This window comes from Haemaphysalis longicornis, unplaced genomic scaffold (assembly GCF_048455015.1).
Source record: "Haemaphysalis longicornis isolate Haplotype H1 unplaced genomic scaffold, Haemaphysalis longicornis Haplotype H1 scaffold_1, whole genome shotgun sequence".
In the NCBI taxonomy this organism is placed as follows: Eukaryota; Metazoa; Arthropoda; class Arachnida; order Ixodida; family Ixodidae; genus Haemaphysalis; species Haemaphysalis longicornis.
The window spans coordinates 45,427,526-45,447,799 of record NW_027526203.1 but is presented as its reverse complement, the minus strand read 5'-3'; the positions used below and the strand labels follow the sequence as shown (position 1 = coordinate 45,447,799).

At 47.0% G+C, this 20,274-nt stretch overlaps 1 protein-coding gene across 1 annotated transcript in view; it reads left to right on the top strand.

The window, feature by feature from the left end:
* The window catches only part of LOC144176121 (endoplasmic reticulum transmembrane helix translocase-like), a 141,554-nt gene that overhangs the window by 35,056 nt on the left and 86,224 nt on the right, over window positions 1-20,274 (top strand). The window contains exon 11 of the mRNA XM_077705196.1: window positions 15,077-15,231. Within this exon, the coding sequence (XP_077561322.1) occupies window positions 15,077-15,231 (155 nt within the window). The remainder of the gene's footprint in view (window positions 1-15,076; window positions 15,232-20,274) is intronic.

Below are 20,274 nucleotides of genomic sequence, written 5' to 3'. Positions count from 1 at the left end.
CGAGGTGTGATGCGCTAGAATAATGGACAGCAAGCTTTCACCAAGCAGCTGTTGCGCTACGAAGAGATTTCAGCACTATGAGCCTCCTACATTGCAGCACCACCTAACATCTTCGAAAAGAAACAATATCAAGCCGGTTGGAGACTGTCAGAATAGACAGTTCTACTAAGAAGCGACACTAGACCTCAGGAAATACCCTCGTAAGGAAACGAAAATGTTCAATGCCGATTGGAAGCGCTCACCTCGTCTGAATATCCGATGACTTGGTGTTATCATTGGACTTTCAGCTGAAGCTGTTATCACAGAAGCAAGGTGTGGGCGAAGTGAAGTCACGAGCAGTGTGCATCTTTCGACGAACAGTCGCAGGCGACAGAAGCGCAATGGCAAATCGGCTTGAAGTTGGGTAACTGCGTAGTAGCGCCAAATATGAATTTCGCAATGCAAGAACGAAACCGAAACTGTTGGAAACTGGCTGAAAATGCCAGATCCACTTGTTAGACACGCGAGGGACCTTAAGAAATAAGCTTTGCAAAATAAAGCTGCCCTTTCTCCAAACCAAAGATCAGTGAATAGCTGGTGTCATTTTCAGGTAATTATCACCTCTCAGTGCTGTCGGATTACAAAGCTGACAACATTATTTGGTGCTTGACTTGCTAGGAGCCCTTTGATAAAAAAATTTGATGGTAATGCAGCATAACCACGGGTGGCATGCTTTTTTGACAAGCTGCTGGAATTCACAGCAGCTCCGGACATGTCGGGTGACGTCGGTCGTAAAGAGGAGCCAATAGTATTTGGTCTCCATGAGGATGCCGCAGATGCCGCGATCGGCGTTCCACTGCGCCGCCGGAAGTTGGTGCAGATGTGTAGTAGATGTGGCTAAAGTCACTGGAACTTGGAAAGTACCGCGATCCTTTTCTCTCCGCCACCGCACAGATCCGCGCTGTTCATTGGCCCGTTTTGGTCACGTGGTCGGGGGCGACCACTCTCGGTCCATCTGCTCGGTTCTCCGCGTGAGCGGCGGCTAGGATCATGCGGCAGTCGAATTCCATCATAGCTTTCATGCATGGCTTTTCATTACATTAGGTGCTACAACACAATGTAAAAAAATAGCAGAAGGCCAAGGTGCTGTGCCTTTGGCTGCAGCAACAGAAGGGAGTCAACAAGTGATATAGATACACAGGATTCAACGGGACAGATTTCTCCCCACAGGAGACACCAGACTGTGCGGGGGCTTAACGGAGGGCTTTACAATTGTTTGTTTCTGTATTTACATCGTGTTGGACTGAGGTGGGTGTTACTGACGAAATGGGACGGTTGAAGCAGTCAAAGGCGCAAACGTTACTGTATGGAGTCGACTACGCAGTTTATGCCAGGTTTAATCGAGATGCAGTAAAGAACTTCGCACCCATTTTACTTGCTTTTATATGCTGCATTCGACCCCTGTCCCCCTTTTTTTTATATGTACACGCAAAAAAAAAAAATTGGCTGCGTATCTGCTCCTTTCGTTGCAAATGCCGTCAAAAGACGATAGTCTTTATCGGCTTTTGCGTAGTAAATGCCTCCCTTCGCTTTCCCGCTCACCTCTCATGTTGTTCCTCTTGCGTCGCGCTCCTCCCAAGGTAAAGACGCCAAAGGTTTGCTTAAATCATTTTAAATTTCCCGCGTTCCACTGCTCTAAATCGCGTGTCTCGAGCGCTGGCCTGGTTCAAGACCCTACCATGCGATACCAACTGATGGAGGATGGGTGGAATCACCCGGTACAACAACCCAATCAAGGTAAGCCCCGGAAACTTATTCTCCGAGCGGCTGGAAGTCTCCAACTCAGTCAAGTGATGCCCCTGGCTTTACACCGACTACTAAGCCTAACAGCAGGTCTCACATCTGAAGAAGCAGCAGGCATGATGACGACGATCGAGCCTTTCAAGAATATCCTGATCATCACTAGCGATAGCGCTAACGCCATCAGGAAGATACTTAGTGTTACTCAACTAAGCTTCAATCAAGTGAACCACACCGTCAGCGTGTATGCCCCAGTGGCTCGTGAAACTTGCAAAGGGGTTCCCTCTCACAACAATTTCACAAAACGCGCACCAGGAAAATCGGACGACTCGGTGCATTTTGTAGCTAATGCTGATAGAAATTTTGTTTCTACGTACAGTTAAACCTTGATGTAACGAATTTCAATGTAACGAAACCCTCGATATAACGAACCACGGAATTTTTTTGTAACTTCAAGTGTATGCACACCATGTATTTTCACCCTCTGTGTAATGAAGTCCCGTTTGCTTAAATTTCAATGTATTGAAGTTTCCTGGAGATTCAGGCACGAAATTTTAGTTGTAGAAGTACCGTATTTACTCGCGTAATGAACCCACTCGCAAGTGAACCCTCCCCCCACTTTTCTTCTTGAGAATTTACTTTTTTGTAACTTTGAATAGAAAATGCAGCGAGAATATGCTTTTATCTCAGCACGATTGCTGATGCCGTAAACGATTGAAGCAACTTGCTATCACACTACAATACGCTCATAAATGCTAAAAACGCATTCCAACAAAAAGAAATCTCAACGGTAGCTGGAGACGTGAGCTCAAATGCCGTGGCTCACAATTAAAAAAAAAAACTCCCACCTTCCCTCGCGGGAACCCCTGGGTAGATGCGACGCATAGGGGCTTCCGTTGTTGTTTCTGTTAGGTTGATTCTCCCATCGCGTGAAACGTGCCGTGAACCCCCTGCCGCGGCTATGACGCAATGTGGCGCGGCTATGACGCAACACAAGCCAACACAATCCACTTCAATCCAATCCAAGCCAATCCAATCGAATCCAATCCAATGCCCCTCGCGAGATAGTGTTCGCTATCGGAGAGGAGAGGGGGTGAGCGGAGGAGTGCAGCTCGCGCGGCGAGGAGAATGGGGGAGGGGTGTGGACGGACAACAACAACGCCGTATGGAGGGACAAGGCGAGTGAATGAGATGCAGTCGCATCTAAAATTGTGCGCTTGCGTAGCGCCACCTGCTGAACACAAAATGGACCTTCTTGAGCCATAAAAACGTTGCGGCGTGCGAACAAAGCACAAATCGTACTCTGCACTTCTTCCCTGCTCTTTGCTCTACCGGCTGGTTCTAGCGGCATGCGAACAAAGCACTAAACATACTCCGCACTCCTCTGCTCTTGCTGTTCCGCGATGTCGCTATTACGCTCAGTGGTTTTGTTGTTCAGCTGTGTTCCTACCTTTTTTTGTGCTCCTGGAGCGCGCCGTACGATGGCCTAGTACGTAAGCTACACAGCCCGTTTGAAACTGAATGTAGTGGAGCATGCGTTGATGCACATGGAAACCGCGTGGCTGGGCAGCACTTCAATGTTGACCCATTGCGTGCGAGATGTTTTTGGGTGATGAACAGGGATCCTCGTGTGTTTCGTGGCCCCAAAGAAAAGTTTCCCGGTGTGGGAAAAAAAGTTTTACAGTGCCTTGATGGCGCGGAAGATGGTGTGCTGCGGGCCGACAACGAATGTGAAGCCGCAAGCAACTTGAGTGAGGACAGCTCCATGGCGAGTAGAGGGCGATTAGCATGTAGGGTGTGTTCAGATAAGGACAACCAAAGTGGTGCCATGACCATTTTTTGTTTGAGATGAAACTTTAATATTGTGTATAGTATTGTATCTTCACCATGGAACTGGAATTAGTTTAGTGAGAAACACCATCGTTGATTTAATAAAAAGATATTTAGAACGCGATTGGTCCGGGCTACTTTCCACATTGCTTGGTGTGGCAACTTTGGGGTCCTGTAAAACGAAGTGAAATTTTTTCCGAATTTTCCTAATTTTTTTAACGAATATTCGCAAACTTTTCTGCCCGATTTGAGAAAATTGAATTTGCAATATTTATATTTTTTGAGAAAATATTTCCCAAACTTTGTAGCGAGAGCAATGACGTTCAAAAGTGGCACACCTAAAAAAATTTTTTTTACACATCGCCCTAAAGGCTCACCCGTATAGTTTTCGAGACGTGTTTACGAGGGGCTGCTGAACACCTCATACTCTGCTCAATGCCCTACTAAGAAAATTTACCAAAATACCGCTTCGTGAAATGCGACAAAAAATGAAAATTTTGAAAAAAGGCCCACTTTTCGACGTCATTTTAAAAACATCATGTTTCTCAATTTTCGCGATATTTACACAAAATGGCATTCAATTCCTGAGTATTCTAGAAAGCTAAACATTTGTTGCATTATTTTTGTTCTAACTCGGAAAAATGAGGTCCCATTCAACACATTTTTTTAATGTCCGATCATTGGTTGAGTAGCAGTTCGCAGTGAAAAAAGACAAATAATTAGGGCTGTTTCTTACATTTTAGAAAACTAAAGCGACGGATATAAAGAAAACTGATCATAGTATTCATATTTACCATCGTTCAACTTGTTGTTAGTTGCAGTAGGGATTAAAATAATTGTGACGTTTCTGAGCTTGTTTCTCCCACCAGAGTAAGGCTACCAGTTTATTTCTTTATTGCCTTGCCCTAGCTGTGTCATAAACCCATAGGTTTGATTTCTGACGCTGCTTAACTGCACAATATTGGTAATTTACCCCATTTATAAGCAAGCAACCTCGCTGCTGGCACTGAGAATATTGACATGCGATCGTCATAGTCAAATGTGTATTTCCGTTCTACCTGCTGGTACATGCGAAGTGCTAACTGCAAAACAACTTCGTCTTCCCAACTGTCCGTCTTTCAGGCTCCCAGGGATAACAAATAGATGTGCTTCTTGAACATTTTGTTTTTAGCTGTTGGAAAGATAAACTTTTATCCCACTACAAAATCTGACAACCTTTACTTTGGACACTTCAAGGTTAAGGGGAAGCGGCAGTTAAGGGGAAGCGGAACCTGGAAAGAAATTCATTGTACGCCACTGGCGCATACTCGTAGCAAAAATGTTCACTGATATGCGGCCTGGAACTCGGAAAGTAATCCCGTGTACGCTACTGGAGCATAGTCATAACGTAGATGTTCGTTGATACCCACCCTAGGCACCACTGCAAGTTTGAAAACTGTCCAGATAAAAGTGGTGGGACCTGGCACCATTCAGTAAAAATAACCAGCTTGTGATAAAGGTGATGTTCACTCTAACAGTGTGTGCAATTTTAAGGGGGGAGGTGGGGATCGGAGCAAACTTTTTTATTTTTTGACATAGAGTAATGAAATTTGGTAGGTGCATTGAAAAACGCTCCAAATGGTGAAATTTGAAATTTCAGGATGATACCTTCAGTAGTTTTTGTGTTACAGAGGTGTACATGTTGCCTGCTCGTGGAAAGCCTAGCAAGGTATGGACATATGGTAGGAAGTTCAGAATACTTTTCAATTGTAGTCAAAAGAACACTACAGGGTATGACATTCTTCGAATTTTTTTTACAGAGAACATTATTTTCTCCTGTACCCAGTAGTATACATCTGACTCAGCTGTAAATGTCACATAAAAAAAATAACTAGTCCCTAAAATGAAAATCTGAGAAAGTCATACCCTGCAGAACTCTTCAAGGATCAAAATAAAACAGACAGTGTCAAAATCCGCCCAGTGGTTGCCATGTTATCCTTTCCACGAGCAACGAAGAACTCACAAAACGCACTTTTGAGAAAACGGCTCTTAAAGTTTACGAAGACTTCACGATTTTTCAAACGGCACCAGCATCATAGTCCTTGCTGTCCTTGCTTGGGGACAACGTCAAAGACCTTTGCCCTTCGATTTGGTGCATCTGGGAGGCCTTCCTGGCCAATTGAAGGTTTTCATGTGCAGGCCTTCAGATGGCAGAAGCACCAGTTTTCCACCTAGTGTACCACAAAGTTCGCTATGGGCTACTAGGGTACCTATACTTTACTTGATGTATGCCTAATGCATGGCTGTCTCCAAAATGAAGAGTAAGGCATGGTTTCGTTTTATATGAATGTGCCAGCAGACTTTCAGCAGATTTCTGGGTGTCATAACCTTGCTGAAGCTACAGCTTAGTACATGAGGGTGTTCAGAGTCAAAAAGTTATATCTGGGCATCACAAGCATAAGATGAGCTATTTGAAAGCAGAATATAGTTCTTTTACACAATTACAACATTGATTATTATTAGCATACCATGCTGTTCACCTACCATGCTGTTCACCATGCTGTTCAATCATTGCAAAATAGACAACAGAATTGCAAACATTGCAAAAATAGAAAACCCAATCAAAATATCGAAGTGTAAAACGCTGCAGCCTTACGGCATCTTTTCTAATTTAACACTGAAAATATAATTTTGTAATCCCAGACTTCGTTGTACGAACTAGTTTAGAGCCACGGCAAAAGTTTTTCAAATAAGCTGGGTGACGGTTCATTGCACCCCCCCCACCTCTTCCAATCAATCCCCTACGCACCTGTTCCCCACAATTGTAATTTAGGTAACCTTACTATGGTTGGCCACTTTGCGTACATCAATTATTATTACTCGCGTGCAATAGCAACCGATCCCGCTATCGGCCGCTGCCCAAACATGTCGTGCCTAGCGTCTGCAGCGTGCACTGCCACTTCTGGCGAGTCGGTCATTCCATTCTCGAAGCTCGCGAGCTTGTTGTGAAATACAGCAATAACTCAGCGTTTTATAACACCGCAATGCAACCAAAAGTTCGCTTCACGAACCGCAATTGTAGACGCACGGACCGCGCTTCCCACTCAAGGACAGACCACGGCGACGTCACGGCACGTTTTCAATGCATCTTTCGAGCTGCACACTTCCCTATCTGGCACACGACCTGAAGCATTATCGCCGCAATAACTGTAATCAGTACTGCAACAGATAAAACGAGTAAACTGCAACCGAGTCGACCGGAAAACTTTGAAAACATCGGCGGAGCGCACTCAGCGTAAAATGCGCAGCAGCGCCGCGGCCATGTTTTTGCTGTCATGGCGACGCCCAATCAAGAGAGCCGTATCAAAAAAGGTGGCCGGACAGCCAACTGCGTGTTACAATAATCGGTTTCTTCGTTTCACTACCTTTCTCTTTCTGCCGTTTGTGCGTTTATGAGCCAGCGATAACAAAAGGAGCGACTGTAAAATGAAAGTTGAAGAGTCGGCCGATCTAACGCGACCAAGATGGCGGCGCCCGGTGGCGTCGTTCCGGAGATACAGCGCTGCGAAAATTGTCGTGTTTTTGTCATTTTGAGGAAATATTTTGCCACCTCAGCCGATATAATAAATATTTTTCATTGGCACTTCGCGATCGTTTGCGGCGGGGAAACTTTGTGAACGCATAGAATATAACACGTGCAGTCCGAAAATGTGACTTCCGAAAAAATGATTTTTTGGTCACTTTTCACAATCTGATCCCCGCGTCCCCCCTTAACTCTCTCATTACCGCGGGAAATTGGCAAATTTTTAAGGGTCTAACAAAACATTTTTTTGCGTTGTACATATTGGTTAGGCACACATTGCAGTGACATAAAATGCATATTATTCCACGCGCTTTCCAACGACACCAGTTTTAATAATGTTTTCCTAAATAATGATTGCGAAAAAAATTATCGAATTCGAAATTTCTGTCCACGCGTCGAAGAAAATAAGAAAACATAAGTTGTGTGCAATAAACCACCAGTAGTAGAAAAAATTTAGAATATATATTTCGTAGTTAGACATTTCAAAAACCCGTCCTAGAAAAAAAATTGTTTCGCAGTACAATTTGTCAGATATAAAAGAAAATGTTAGCCCGCGTGGTGCCCGTGCCATGTGGTGAAGCCCAACCTCTATTTCAAGTTTTGCTATTTTGGATAGTTCTCTAGAAGAAATCTGGTGGTTTGACATTATTAAAGGCCCAAATTAGCCTCCACGTGATGTAAAAACGCCTTGTCAATGATTATGACCGGCACAATATTGAAGGCAAGCAAGCGATGTGAAATAATCTACTTGGAGTTGAGAACCAAACTCTGGTGGATGTTTGTTGACATTCTGATGATCACTTATCAGTCAGAACTTTCATTTGCGGTTTATTATCATGTTCTGACTCACCATAATAGCCTTGCTTGCAGGAATAAGGTACGATGCGCTAGAATCAAGCCCAGCAAGCTTTCACCACCAAGCCGCCATCGGGCTGTGAAACGACTTCAGCACTCCGAGCCTACTACATTGCAGCACCACCTAACAATTTTGAAGAGAAACAAATACAAGGCTGTTGGAGACTGTCAGAATAGACAGTACTACTAAGAAGCGACACTAGACCTCCGGAAATACCCTCGTATGAAACCAAAACTGGCCGGTGAACAGCTGGCGGTGTTCAACGCCGATTGGAAGCGTTCTCCTCGTCTGAACTGACACCCGACGACTTGGTGTTATCGTTTGACTTTCAGCGAAAGCTCTTATTGCAGAAGCAAGGCAGAGATAAAGTGGAAGCGCGAGCGGCATGCTTGTTTTGAGGAGCAGTAGCGGGCAACGGAGGCGCCATGGCAAATGAGCTTGTAGTTGGGTAACTGCGTAGTAGCGCCAAATATGAATTTCGCAATGCAAAAACGAAACCGAAACTTCTGGAAACTGGTTGAAAATGGCAGGCACACTTGCTAGACATGCGGGGGACCATCAGAAATAAGCTTTGGGAGAATGAAGCTGCCCTTTCTCCGAACCAAAGATATTAGTGAATAGCTGGGGCCATTTTCAAGTAATTATCACCTCTCAACGCTGTCGGACTACAAAGCTGGGCGCATTATTTGGTATTTGACTTGCCGGGAGCCTTTTGACAAAAAAAATATTATGGTAATGCAGCCTAGCGACGATCTGCATGCTTTTTTCTCAAGGGCAGCAGCCACGCCCCTTCCTCAAAAACACACGCACCTCAGCTCGCAAAAAACGCCGTCAAAAATCTCCATGTCGCCGGAGCGGGAAAATTTAAACGGTTTCTAAAAGGGCACTGCCTAGACTAACCACTGACCGCATTAGCTGCACGAGAAATGACTACAACATGTCGAAATAGGCAATATAAATCATCGATCAGCAGTGATCGATTTGAATAGGCGTGGTAACGTAAGTGCTTGAGAAACCAATCGCCCACAACTCCACAGTGCACGAAGTCCCGATGACTTTACGGTGCACAGGAAAACGTGTTACGTGCCCTTTGCATTAATATCGTTACCGTGAAAAAAAAATGCTGTTTTGCCGCCTGTTTCTTATTTGGTTTTTAAATTACACGGAACTACACAGAAAAGGGGCAATCTGCCAGCTGTAGGAAAGTTCTCACGCGCGAGCAGCGATTTATATGTGTCGCAGACAATGCGCTTGCAGCGCTGAACCTAATCTGGCAACAACACAACAATGTTGCCCATCCACCGCCCACTGGTGGGGGTCCCAGAGTCCTTCAATGCTTTTCTGGTCATGAAACTTTCACCCAGGTTTCGTTTGGGGGACAACGGCTACCGCGAGGGGTGCCACCGCATATCGGAGAGCGTCGGGCAGCCGCCGCTGCTCCGTGCGGGCAGCCGCGCTTGGCAGAATTTGCGCCCGCCTTTGGTGGCACTTTCTCAATAGAAATTCGTTGTTGGTAATTATGCCCTCTATTGTTGCTACAAAACGAAGCGGGCAGGAAAGCCTTATAATTACAGACCTTGTGGGGAATCCGTATATGGCAGAACGCGCGCTTGACACTGTCGACTGACATCTCGGTTTCAATCTGAGAAATTTCTCAAATGTCCCAACACATGGGATACTTTATGGGGAGTTGGGTTCTGAGATGGTGTAAATTTTTTCCCGACATTTGACCGCCCTCCTCATTGCGTTTCCCAGCTGCAGCTCTCAATCTTGCAAATATATTTCACAACACGGCCGTCGAAGCTCTCGAAATGGCGCTGTTTGCCTGTTTGCTTCTATGAAAAATTCACACGTGCCAGAAGCCTGAATGACTTGGCCTTAATCGCAGAGGTTCAAAACATCTTCTTTTAACTGGCAATGAGGTGGATGTAGTTACACACAAGTGCCGGTCGCACACATTTCTCCACTTCTCCCAAGCAACAGCCGTAAGGAGTTTACCTTTGTCAAAACCAACCTCAGGCCCGCTTACAATTACAATTTTCGGTCACTTCTTAAGGCTTTTGTTCACACTGTTGCGGTGCAACGTAATCCAAGTGACGAAGAGGCACCCTCTTTGAAAATTCTTATCTCGAGATGGCATCGAACGTAAAGACCGGTGCGACGGGTGAGCCTATGACAAGTTCTCCGGTGATGAGTGGGCTTGTGATGAATGGGCTGGTTCCGGGATGTCGTGAATGACATGCGGAACTGATTTCTGACACCTGCAGGGATTGAACGCCGTGTGTAAAGCAGGGGAGACGTATGGACGCGGTGCGAAAGGAACAGTTTGCACAGGTGGACAAATATTTATTTCCAGCTCTCTTCGGACTCAGCTTCTTCAATTATTTCGTTTGACGCATCCTTTAGGTGCAGTGCGCTGTCATAGTGCACTGTCATAGTGCTCTTGTTCAAAACGCTGAAGTCATTGGCATTATTGAACACATAAAACAAAGATTACTCTCGCGAGGGCCTCTGGTTTCTGATGGAAACAAGTTAGGTAGTTGTAGAGTTCAAGTTTAGAATGGGAACGGCAGTTGGAGTATTTTTAATAATTCTCGGCTTTGTACGGGCCTGATTGCGCTTGCGCTCACGGAAACTCATTCACAGCGAACATTTATATATTCACATTTATACATATCTATTTTATGTATTATATTAACATAGTTTACATAGTTATACCAGAGTCCTTCAATGCTTCTCTGGTCATGAAACTTGCGCCCAAGTTTCGTTTGGGGACAAAGGCCACCGCGAGTGGCGCCACCGCGGATCGGAGGGCATCGGGTGGCTGCTGCTGCTCTGTAGCCAGACCGGCAGGCAGGAACGCAGTAGCAGCATGCCCGTTTGCACCAACTGTTTTCGCCACTCGCAAAATGATAAGTCCATTTGAGCGGCCCACGACATGTAAAGCGAAAGCGCACTGCTGATAAGGCGGCGAGCGTCTGTTTTATCTTACTCCATGGTCCGTTCCCTGTCGAACGCGCTCTGACCACGCCCCCGGCTGCCCTCCGATCAACACCAGTGCCGCGGCGCGGCAGCGTACGAAGCTCTCCCATAGCGTGATCATGACCAGAAAGGCATTGAAGGAATCTGGTTATACGTAGGCATATGAGGGTGAGGCCTTTTATAAAGCGAGGTTATTTCTCCCCCCCAGAATCCCCAGAAACAAAGGTTGTCCAGGTGATAAAAAAAGCAAAATCCCTCAAAACAAAAAAGCGGTGGTTTTACTTTTACAGTCAGGCAATGTCCCTGATAACGAAGTGACCACCATCTCCCGCTTCCCCACCCCTCAGGGAAAAGAAAACAGAAAGAGAAGACAATGCTGAAAAAATAGACATTTCCAGAGCAGCTCTCCCTGGCATGGCTTCGCCTTCACTCGCTGGGCATTATGCGTGAACCAATGTCCTCAAAGCCTTATTCTTTTTGCAAGTAAAAATATCCTGGGGGCACTTTAAAAAAGTGATTCATTTTTGCTGTTTTTCCCACAAAATGTAACATGCAACCGACAATTGCAGCAGTAGTTCAGTTGCTGTGGAGTATGCTTTGTACAGTGCCTGCACACACATTGGTGCGCAATTTATCTCCATTCACGACACATTCGCCAAGCCGGAGTGAAAATGTTTTTTTACATACGCAGACGGGCAGTAAATAAAAGCTCATTTTGCTAACTTTTTTCGTGGAATGGTATGCTTCAACCTCGCGCACGGATCAGTGTCAGAAGGAGAGTGAAATAGCAACGCTTTATCGCTGTTTCTTCTGTAGCCAGATCGGCAGGCAGGAACGCAGTAACAGCATGAAAAATTTTTAGGCACTCACAAAATGCCAAGTCCATTTTAGCGGCACACAACAAGTAAATCGAATGCGCACTGCATACGACGGTGAGCGTCTGTTCCCTGCTGAGTGCCCTCCGACCACTTCCCTGGCTGCCCTTCGATCAACACCATCGCTGCAGTGCAGCCTCCTCAGGCAGCACATGAAGCTCTCCCATAGCGTTACGGCGGAATTTCATGACCAGAAAAGTATTGCAGTACTTTGCCGGTACTTTCCTAGTTTCAGTGATTTTGGATGTGGCGGCTATGGACCTCTCCAGGGGTACGTCACGCGGCGGCCGTGACGTCACGGAAAGCACACGCCAGGGGTTTCCCCAGTCATCGAATCAAGGGGGGGGTGTCTCAATGGCTCTGGGGGGGGGGGTCATAAACTAGAAAAGCTGTTTTTTTATCCCACTAGTTAAATAATAGACGTCTGTTAACCAAACGCTCATCCCCGTGACGTACGTTTTTCATTTTATATATATATATATATATATCTATATATATACATACACACACATACACCTGAGAGGCGGTGCTTTCTATTCAATATAAGAAAAAAAACAAATTTAGAGAAATTCAGTTTTTTACCATGAAAGGTCCGTATTCAGTTTTTTTTAATGTCTCGCCATTTTTCAACGTATAAGGACATTTTCGAACTTGTTACCAGGGCCAGTGACGAAATTTGAGTTCTTGAAACAATGTTTAGGTAGTATACATGAAAGACTTTGAAAGCCTTTTTTGTGTGCACATACGAACTTTCCACGAGCTGTCGAAAAAAAGGAAATAAATACGTGCAACGCTAACAGCAAGCTCGGGGGGCACACTTTTGTTTATTTTGCCCGAGGCTACTGCCAAGAATAGCAGACGGGCAGCCCGCGCATGCGCAGATCCATACTGAAAAAGGTCCATACAAGGACTGACAAGAGTGAAATTTGGGGATTCAAGGGGGGGTCAGGAAAACTAGGGGGGGTCTACACACCCCCAAGGGGGGGTGTAGGGAAATCACTGGCGCACGCGCTGGGTGTAGCCGGGAGGGTGGTTGGCAAAACATTCGGACTGGTGCGCGGCGCGTATGCAGTGAGGCTGCATTATACGCGCGCAAAAGTGGAATTTTTGTTTACGTGTTGGCTTTTCTGATGCCGGTAGGCTGCTGTGCTCTCGGCTACGCAAATTTTCCGAGCAAAATCAGCGGCATCAGACTTTTCGGAGTCACCAAAGAGGTAAATTCGGCGTGTGTTGTGGATGCGCGCAATGTGCCGAAGAGGCTGGCAGCCGAAGCAGCGACATGGTCTGCTCTTACTCATAGCAAGATTTCCCATTCTCGAACTTCTGCTGTTCTCCAAAGTGCAGTCATACCATCTACATTGGCAGTCCGCGCTGATTCCTGCCATGAAATGATGCTGTTTATCAACCATCTGCTATCATGCAGCACGAGCAGAAATTTGGTCAAGTGAAATAGTGCCGGCCGGGGTAGGGGGCAGACGGAAATTTTCTTGCTGCGAAATATTGTCATGTTTTGAGGAGGCAGAGCACTGTATTAAAAACACAATGAATGCCTAACCTGCTTAGGTGACGCGAAATAAATGTTTCGACGAGGGATCCGCGATAGCCGCCTGATTGACAACGACAAGTTTGGTCTTTTGTTATGGGGGGATCTGTTCAAGATGAACGAAATTCATTGCTTGTAAGTAGAATAAATTTTTACCTTGATCAATTATATTCTGTCTTGAGGATGCGGGAAAACCCAGATGCTTGCCGTGCTCACATGTAGCATCGTGCCTTCGGCGCGAGATGGGCCGCTCACGCGACTCGAAAAATGTGTTTGCCCTTAGCGAACAGACTCAGTGAATGTATTCATTTGTTGCGGCCTCCCGACGCTGGCGTATGCAGCGGGCGTACAAGGACACTAACTTTAACTATCATTAAATAATGACTGCCGAAAATTATTTCAGTGCACTGTCGCAAGATATACGCACTAACCATATGTGGCTCCTATGTTACAATGACGATGAACCATTTTGAGATTTCACTAGGGTAAAGGTAAGAAAACAATCGGTCAATCACGTAGAGAACGACATCATCGCGATATTTTTATTGGATTAATTTTTGCCTTTTGCTCTTCATATTTTTGTTTCGTTGCTGCTTATTTTACTATTTAATCCTTTCATGCTTTACCTTTCCTTTTTCCCCTCGACATGAAATCATCGTGTGTACGCTACTATCTCCGGGCGACGCAAAGAGACCAAAAACAGGGAGCGTTTAGCTGCCTTAGGCACCGCGCTTAGCTTAAGCGGACCTCGAAAGCAACAATAAATTAGCTTTCCTTGGTATGTATTCGAACACAAAGAATCTTAAAAAAACATTTTGGGATGCATCGCAACAGCACCAACCTTCAGAATGACTTGTTTAGGCTGTTCTGCCGCGCACTGATTATCCGAAAGCGTCGCCTTTCAGTTGACCGTACGGTAAACGAAAGTGTTGCGGAGGTTGTAGATGCGGAAAGCTACATGGAGGTGCGACGGCCACAGCTAGGATAGCTAGACCCCCACCTGCAATGTGGGAAGCCAGTGACGGCCCGAACCAATGGCACATGGTTCCTTTCGGGTGCCGCGCGGCCAGGCCGTGCTTTAGGCGCAGGCGCGTTCTGCCAACCGCCACCGCACTTCGCGGCTGCCAGTAGGCGCCACCCATCGCGCACGTGCGCTTAGTGACGTCACGTTGTTTACATACAGGGAGAGGTCCATTGTCTTGCTTGGCATTGCAGCTGCAAAGCTGTGTTGTTTGCGTTACCATTGGTTGCCACATTATCCAGTCACTCGCTTGCACCCGCTGCAATGGGCGTTATGCCACATAGTGTATCCTTGCTTCGTTGCAGGGCCGCCGAAGTGCGGCAGCCCAGGGGTGCCAAGGAAATGTAGAAATCCACCTGAAATGCAGCTGTATACAGTTACGAAGGAAAGCTAAGAGCCAATCAGGAACTTTGCTGCTGAAGAAAAATTCACCCTGGTTTCAGGTGGATTTCAAATTTGCCTTAGCAGAAGACTACTCCACCTTGAACATTTCCCCTAAATCTGGTCGATTAGCCCAGGGGTGCATCCGCGGTTTTTGAAAGCTGTCGAGCCACTTGTTTCGAGCAGCTAGCCCTTCTGGGAAGTGGCGGCTGTCGTCGTGATGCTTGTTCCTCCGCAAATCGTGCAGGGACCGGCCCGAGATCTGTCCCGTGTCGGAGGCTCCCCTCGAGAGCGTGCAGGTGCTGGCGTCGTGCCAGTCGCTGGCCCAGCTGGACGACGGCTTGGTGGGGGACCCCCTGGAGAAGGCCACGCTCACTGCCATCGACTGGAATCTCACCAAGGGTGCGTGCTTTGCCTCTGTCCCTCCCCCTGGGTCCCCCTGGGAAACTGGGGTACGCAGACCCGTAACTGCATGGTAGTTTGTAGCATTACTCCTCCTCCGATGTTTCAAGGTTGGTGCGGCGCGTGGAGGAGTTTACGGCTTGCGTCTCGGTACATGTTTGGCAGCAATCTGCCCGGTCGGGATGAGTCGTATTTGCAAGGAGCAGAGCAGAACTTCACTGGAGAACAGGCCGGAGGAATGGGCTCTGCACTGGGTTGACGATTAGTGGTCGTTGGTGATTATGCAAGTACAGGCTTGTAATGGCCACAGCTCTCTAGGGAACACTTCGCTTCACAGCGAGCCGTCCTAGTTGGAAGGGATTCGTGGCTACGATAGCTCATAACAAACAGGGACTAGGAAGAAAAGCACAAGGACGAGCACACTCTAACAACTGAAATTTTATTGTTTCAATGAAAGACCTATATACCTACAAAACGGTGCAACATCATCACGAAAAATGCTTTACAGGGCACACCAAAAACTTGTGTAGTACTCCACGCATTAGATACAAGATGATAGCAGCAACATTTTTTTATTCAGCAAAGCCACGGCTGGATGACTGACAGGCGTGTTTTTGTGCCTAGAAATAGACAACCCTTCCACAATCTCTTTTGAAGTCTGATTAGGATGCACAAACAAAACAAAACTGCTTTGTAGGTTAATAGGTCTTTCGTCGAAACAATAAAATTTCAGTTTTGGAGTGTCTCGTCCTCGTGTTTTCTTCCTAGCCCCTGTTTGTTTTGCGCAATCGTAGCCACGGAACACTTCGCTGTAGCAAATGAATGTGGCGCACAGTACGCATCAAAGCAGGGGCTTCCTTCTGTCTTGTGCACAAGCAACGTGTGCATGAACGCTGCACGATTACAGCGATGTCGGGGTTTACTAGGACTCACTCTCGTACGCACTGCTCGCCCACGCTCTCCGAATCTCCCGCACCGCGCACACCCTATGCCCAGAGGGTGCCGCCATGTGTCATGGACGGGTGTTTTCCCAGCAAATGGCCAACTATGGTATGCATTTCCAGTATCTGCATTAGGAGGGCACATCGTATGCACACAGAGCTTCAAATGATGCATCCTGTCCGAAAGCTGATGCCAGGCAGCAAGACAAAAACGCCGCAGGGAGAGCAGGAGGTTTGTGAAAAAAGAGTGGTTACTACCATTAGAAACCGAGTGCCACCATGTCCACAGGTGCGGCAGGGGAAGAGGAATGTGGGGAAACTGAAGGAGGGCGTACAGGGGAGTTGGGCCATGCAGGTTGAAGAGCCAAGAAACCAGTGCTGGGAACTCATTGCAGTGTTTTGTTTCATGCCGGGGTGGCCCGAAAATGTGAGCTCTTTGGCATCTGCCTTACGCATTACGCACAGATTGGGCAGATGTGCTCGTCTGTGATAGCTGCAGACCTGTTTTTCTCCAACAGGGGCGGCCTGCACTTATTGCTGAACCATGCCTTGATCAAGCATGGGTCAGTGCTGCACAAGTGGGAGAGAATTGGGGCCTTTGGGAAATTAAATGCACACCACCAACATCCCAGTGCTTTGGCTTTCTCATTAGTGTTTGCTCTTTAGGTCTCGCTATAAAGATTTCACTTTCTGTGTGCAATTGTACGTTTTTTTCGAATTTTGGTTGGGTACGGCTCTTACATGATCAAGGCTGATGACTGCCCGCCACAGCCTCATGCTGTTTCCGTGACTGCAGCAGAGAAGCGAGAGAGGCTCAGGTGGCATGGCTTAAGTGCTTTTATTCTCGCCGAATCTCCCACCTTTTTCCGGTGGTGATTGTCCTCATTCCCATTTTCGTAAGGCTGTCAAGTGACACTGCATGCCACGCACTCAAAATCTACGCACAGCGATGCCTTGTTTGGCTGGGGTGCCTGGGGTGCTCTACGCACAGCGAAGAGCACCCCAAAGAGCTCTTCTCACGATGACCGGCGGCCATCCATTCTGCTATCAACGGCCAGTTAACACAGACGTTGAGCGGCTGCAGTACACTCATCAGTCCTCCAGAGGCCGCGTACAAATCCATTGGAGTGGTGGGCCCTTCAAGCAATGTGTCAAGCTCCCCTTGAAGCTGTTTGCCACTGGAAGGGGCTTCCGCTGTAGCGGACTTCGTCGTCTGTTTGCCCAGACAGTCATTATCCAGTTGAAAGCAAGTTCGTCGGACATATCCAGTCCTTTCGAACACGTACAGTGATATCCTGAGGGAAGTTCACTTTTGGGAGCGTGTTCATTTTGAATACAGTGTGCGGCAGAAACTTCTAATGAAACTTGAGCAGATGGCCTTCGTTCTCGATCAGAAGGTTTTGGAATATTGTGGTTCAGCGACAGACCCAGAAGTTACGGTCCACCCCCCGACTTCATTGAATTTTGCTAGCGGGATTCCCACATGGTGAGAAATGCCGAGTGCTTTCACGCGCATCTTCTCGGGCGATATCAAGTGGCTGTCCCAGCATGTGCTGATAACATTCAAGACAAGTTCTTTTTGCTGTTTTGCAAACTTGAACATTTTTTCGCAGAATACCTTTCAGCTTATGGTTGTTGCAGCAAGGTTTTCTTTTTGTTAGACATAACGTTGCACGCACTTTTCGTACGTGTTAAAGCCATGACCACCTGTTCGCTTACCGTGCCCCCCGGCATATTCAGTTACTTGCAGTTTAAGCATCGTAGTAAACCACCTCGGATGCTGGCCCATCACCCCTGGCCCTAACGGTGGCTTTTCTCCCAAACAGAGGCGAAATGCCACCAAATCTTACTTAAGCACAGCTGAGCAGAGTTGCCACATAAAGAGATATTGGTGCTGGCCTGAGTGGGGTTGGCAGCGTTGTTGGTGGAAAACTATTTAGCATCATCTAGTGGCAACGGAGACTTAGTTCTTAGGACTGAGTTTTTTTTTTCCATATTTTTTTCCCTTTAAAATGGCGGTATGACTTTTACACGAGTACCGTATTTATTCGAAAATAGGTCGAGCACAAATATAGGTCGACCCCCTAAAAATTGAACTCGCCGAAAAAAAAATAATATATTCGATTATAGGTCGACCTATACTTTTAAGAAAAAACTTGAGGAAACTTTTTAAAACTCCCATTTATTTACAACGTGGTCACCTCACTGGTCGGAGCCACACACTGCGTCGTCGTCGGAACTTGCGCCGCATGCGCCGCAGTTCTTTACCCACCCCCGCCCCCGACTGGCTTTGAAGGCTGAACGGCCAATCCCGCCTCGCAGCGCTAACTGTTGAGCTTTGGTCTGAATATCTTCGCAGGACACTCGGTGTCCTTTTGCACGCTCCTCTTCCACGTGCAGCCGGAGTTTTTTCTCGAGAGCCACGAAACGCACGACGCAGTCCCCTACAAGTAAAAAGTTCGTCCCGCTGTTTCCGCCATCCCCTGATCAGCTTTTCATTAACGACTAACTCTCGCTGAGCGGCGCAGTTGTTCAAGTTCTCAGCAAACAGGATCACCCGCCGCTTAAAGTCCGACGTGACATCGCGAAATGCGCAGAAAAGCGTTGTGTGCGGAAATCACAACGAAGCAAACACAAAGAAAGCGCATGAAACGGAGAACGGGAGATAGTAGAGACAGCGAGCGAAGCAGGCAACCGTTCCGTTCACGAGGTGGCTACGCTAGGTGGCGAAAGTCGCCTTTACCCCCACCTCGCGCTACGGCTCCGAAGACACCAAGCCAAGCCAATCTGGCTCTCTAGCCAGTACGTCAGCTCGCTCGTGTCCGATTCGGCCGCAGGTAATGCACGATAGCCGGCAGTGACTGTGGGTGGTTTTCTTACGCTGATTGTTTTGTTATTTTTTCCTTTATTTTCTTGCCTGTCTTTGTTCTAGATGCTCGGCGCTGCCGCCTCAAATTGAGGAGCGCCGGGCGCGGCGGAGAAACGGATCGCTCGGTGCGCTCACCATTTTTGATCACGACTATAGGTCGAGGTTCTTCGGTCACGATTATAGGTCGACCCTCAATTTTTAAGCACATTTTCGGAAAAAAAAGGTCGACCTATATTCGAATAAATACGGTACATGGAGTATTAAGAAGTGTGGATGCAACGAGTGATTTCGGGATGACAGTTACAGGTTTGGTACAAGTGGTTTCAGCTGTGGTCAAACCAAAGGCCACTACAGTCGAACCCACGGAAAGCCAAAAATTCGCTTTTGCGAGAATTTTGTTGCTGTGAGAATGTAACATAACGGACAGGAAAATTGCCCCCGAATCGGATATTTATTTCTGGGAGTCAGTTATATTACTTGGCGAGCCTTGCCTTACCGCAACCTCACGGCGCAGCTCTCACACTACAAGAAATGGTTGTTCATTGCGCCTAAGAACGACTGAATCGTGTCAAACGCAGGTTTGTCTTCTCTGCACGTTTTTCTCCTTGGTCTCCGGCACCGAGCATGCCCAAGCATACAAGCGAAGTCCAACTTCTTCTGTTGACAAACTTTGCCAGACAGTGGTGCCTCGTTGTTCCCACGACCATTGTTCCATTGCTGTTTACAAAACCAAGTGAGCACCGTTTTGTCGAAGTCTGAAAAGGCCACAGCCATCACTGTTTTGATTTGCGCACGTGTGTGGCTCTGATTGGTGGCGTTGCTTTGCAAAATATTAGAGAGTGAGCTGCACAGTTCCCAACTCTAGGTGCTATTCTCCCTTTCTCCATTTGGGCCACTGACTTGGGCAATGATGGCCGCCTTATCTTGTAGCGATAAAAACTCCCACTTTTGGGCTGGCAGAGGCATCTTATCGAGAGCAAACATGCCGATCGCCACGCACACAACGAACGCACGCGTGCTGCTCAGCTATGTGCTCAGCGGTTGCCAGCTAGCCTAGCCCAAGCCAAAGTCGTGCTGTGAGTCACCGTGTGTTGCCCTCTGGGGGTGTCGCTGCAAGGCTGCCTCCACAACTGCCTGCTGCATGGGGTTTTATTCTGTAAACAACTATGGCGGCAGCCATGCAAGCATGCTGTGGCAGAAGTTTACGCAATCTAAATCCGCAATAAATACATT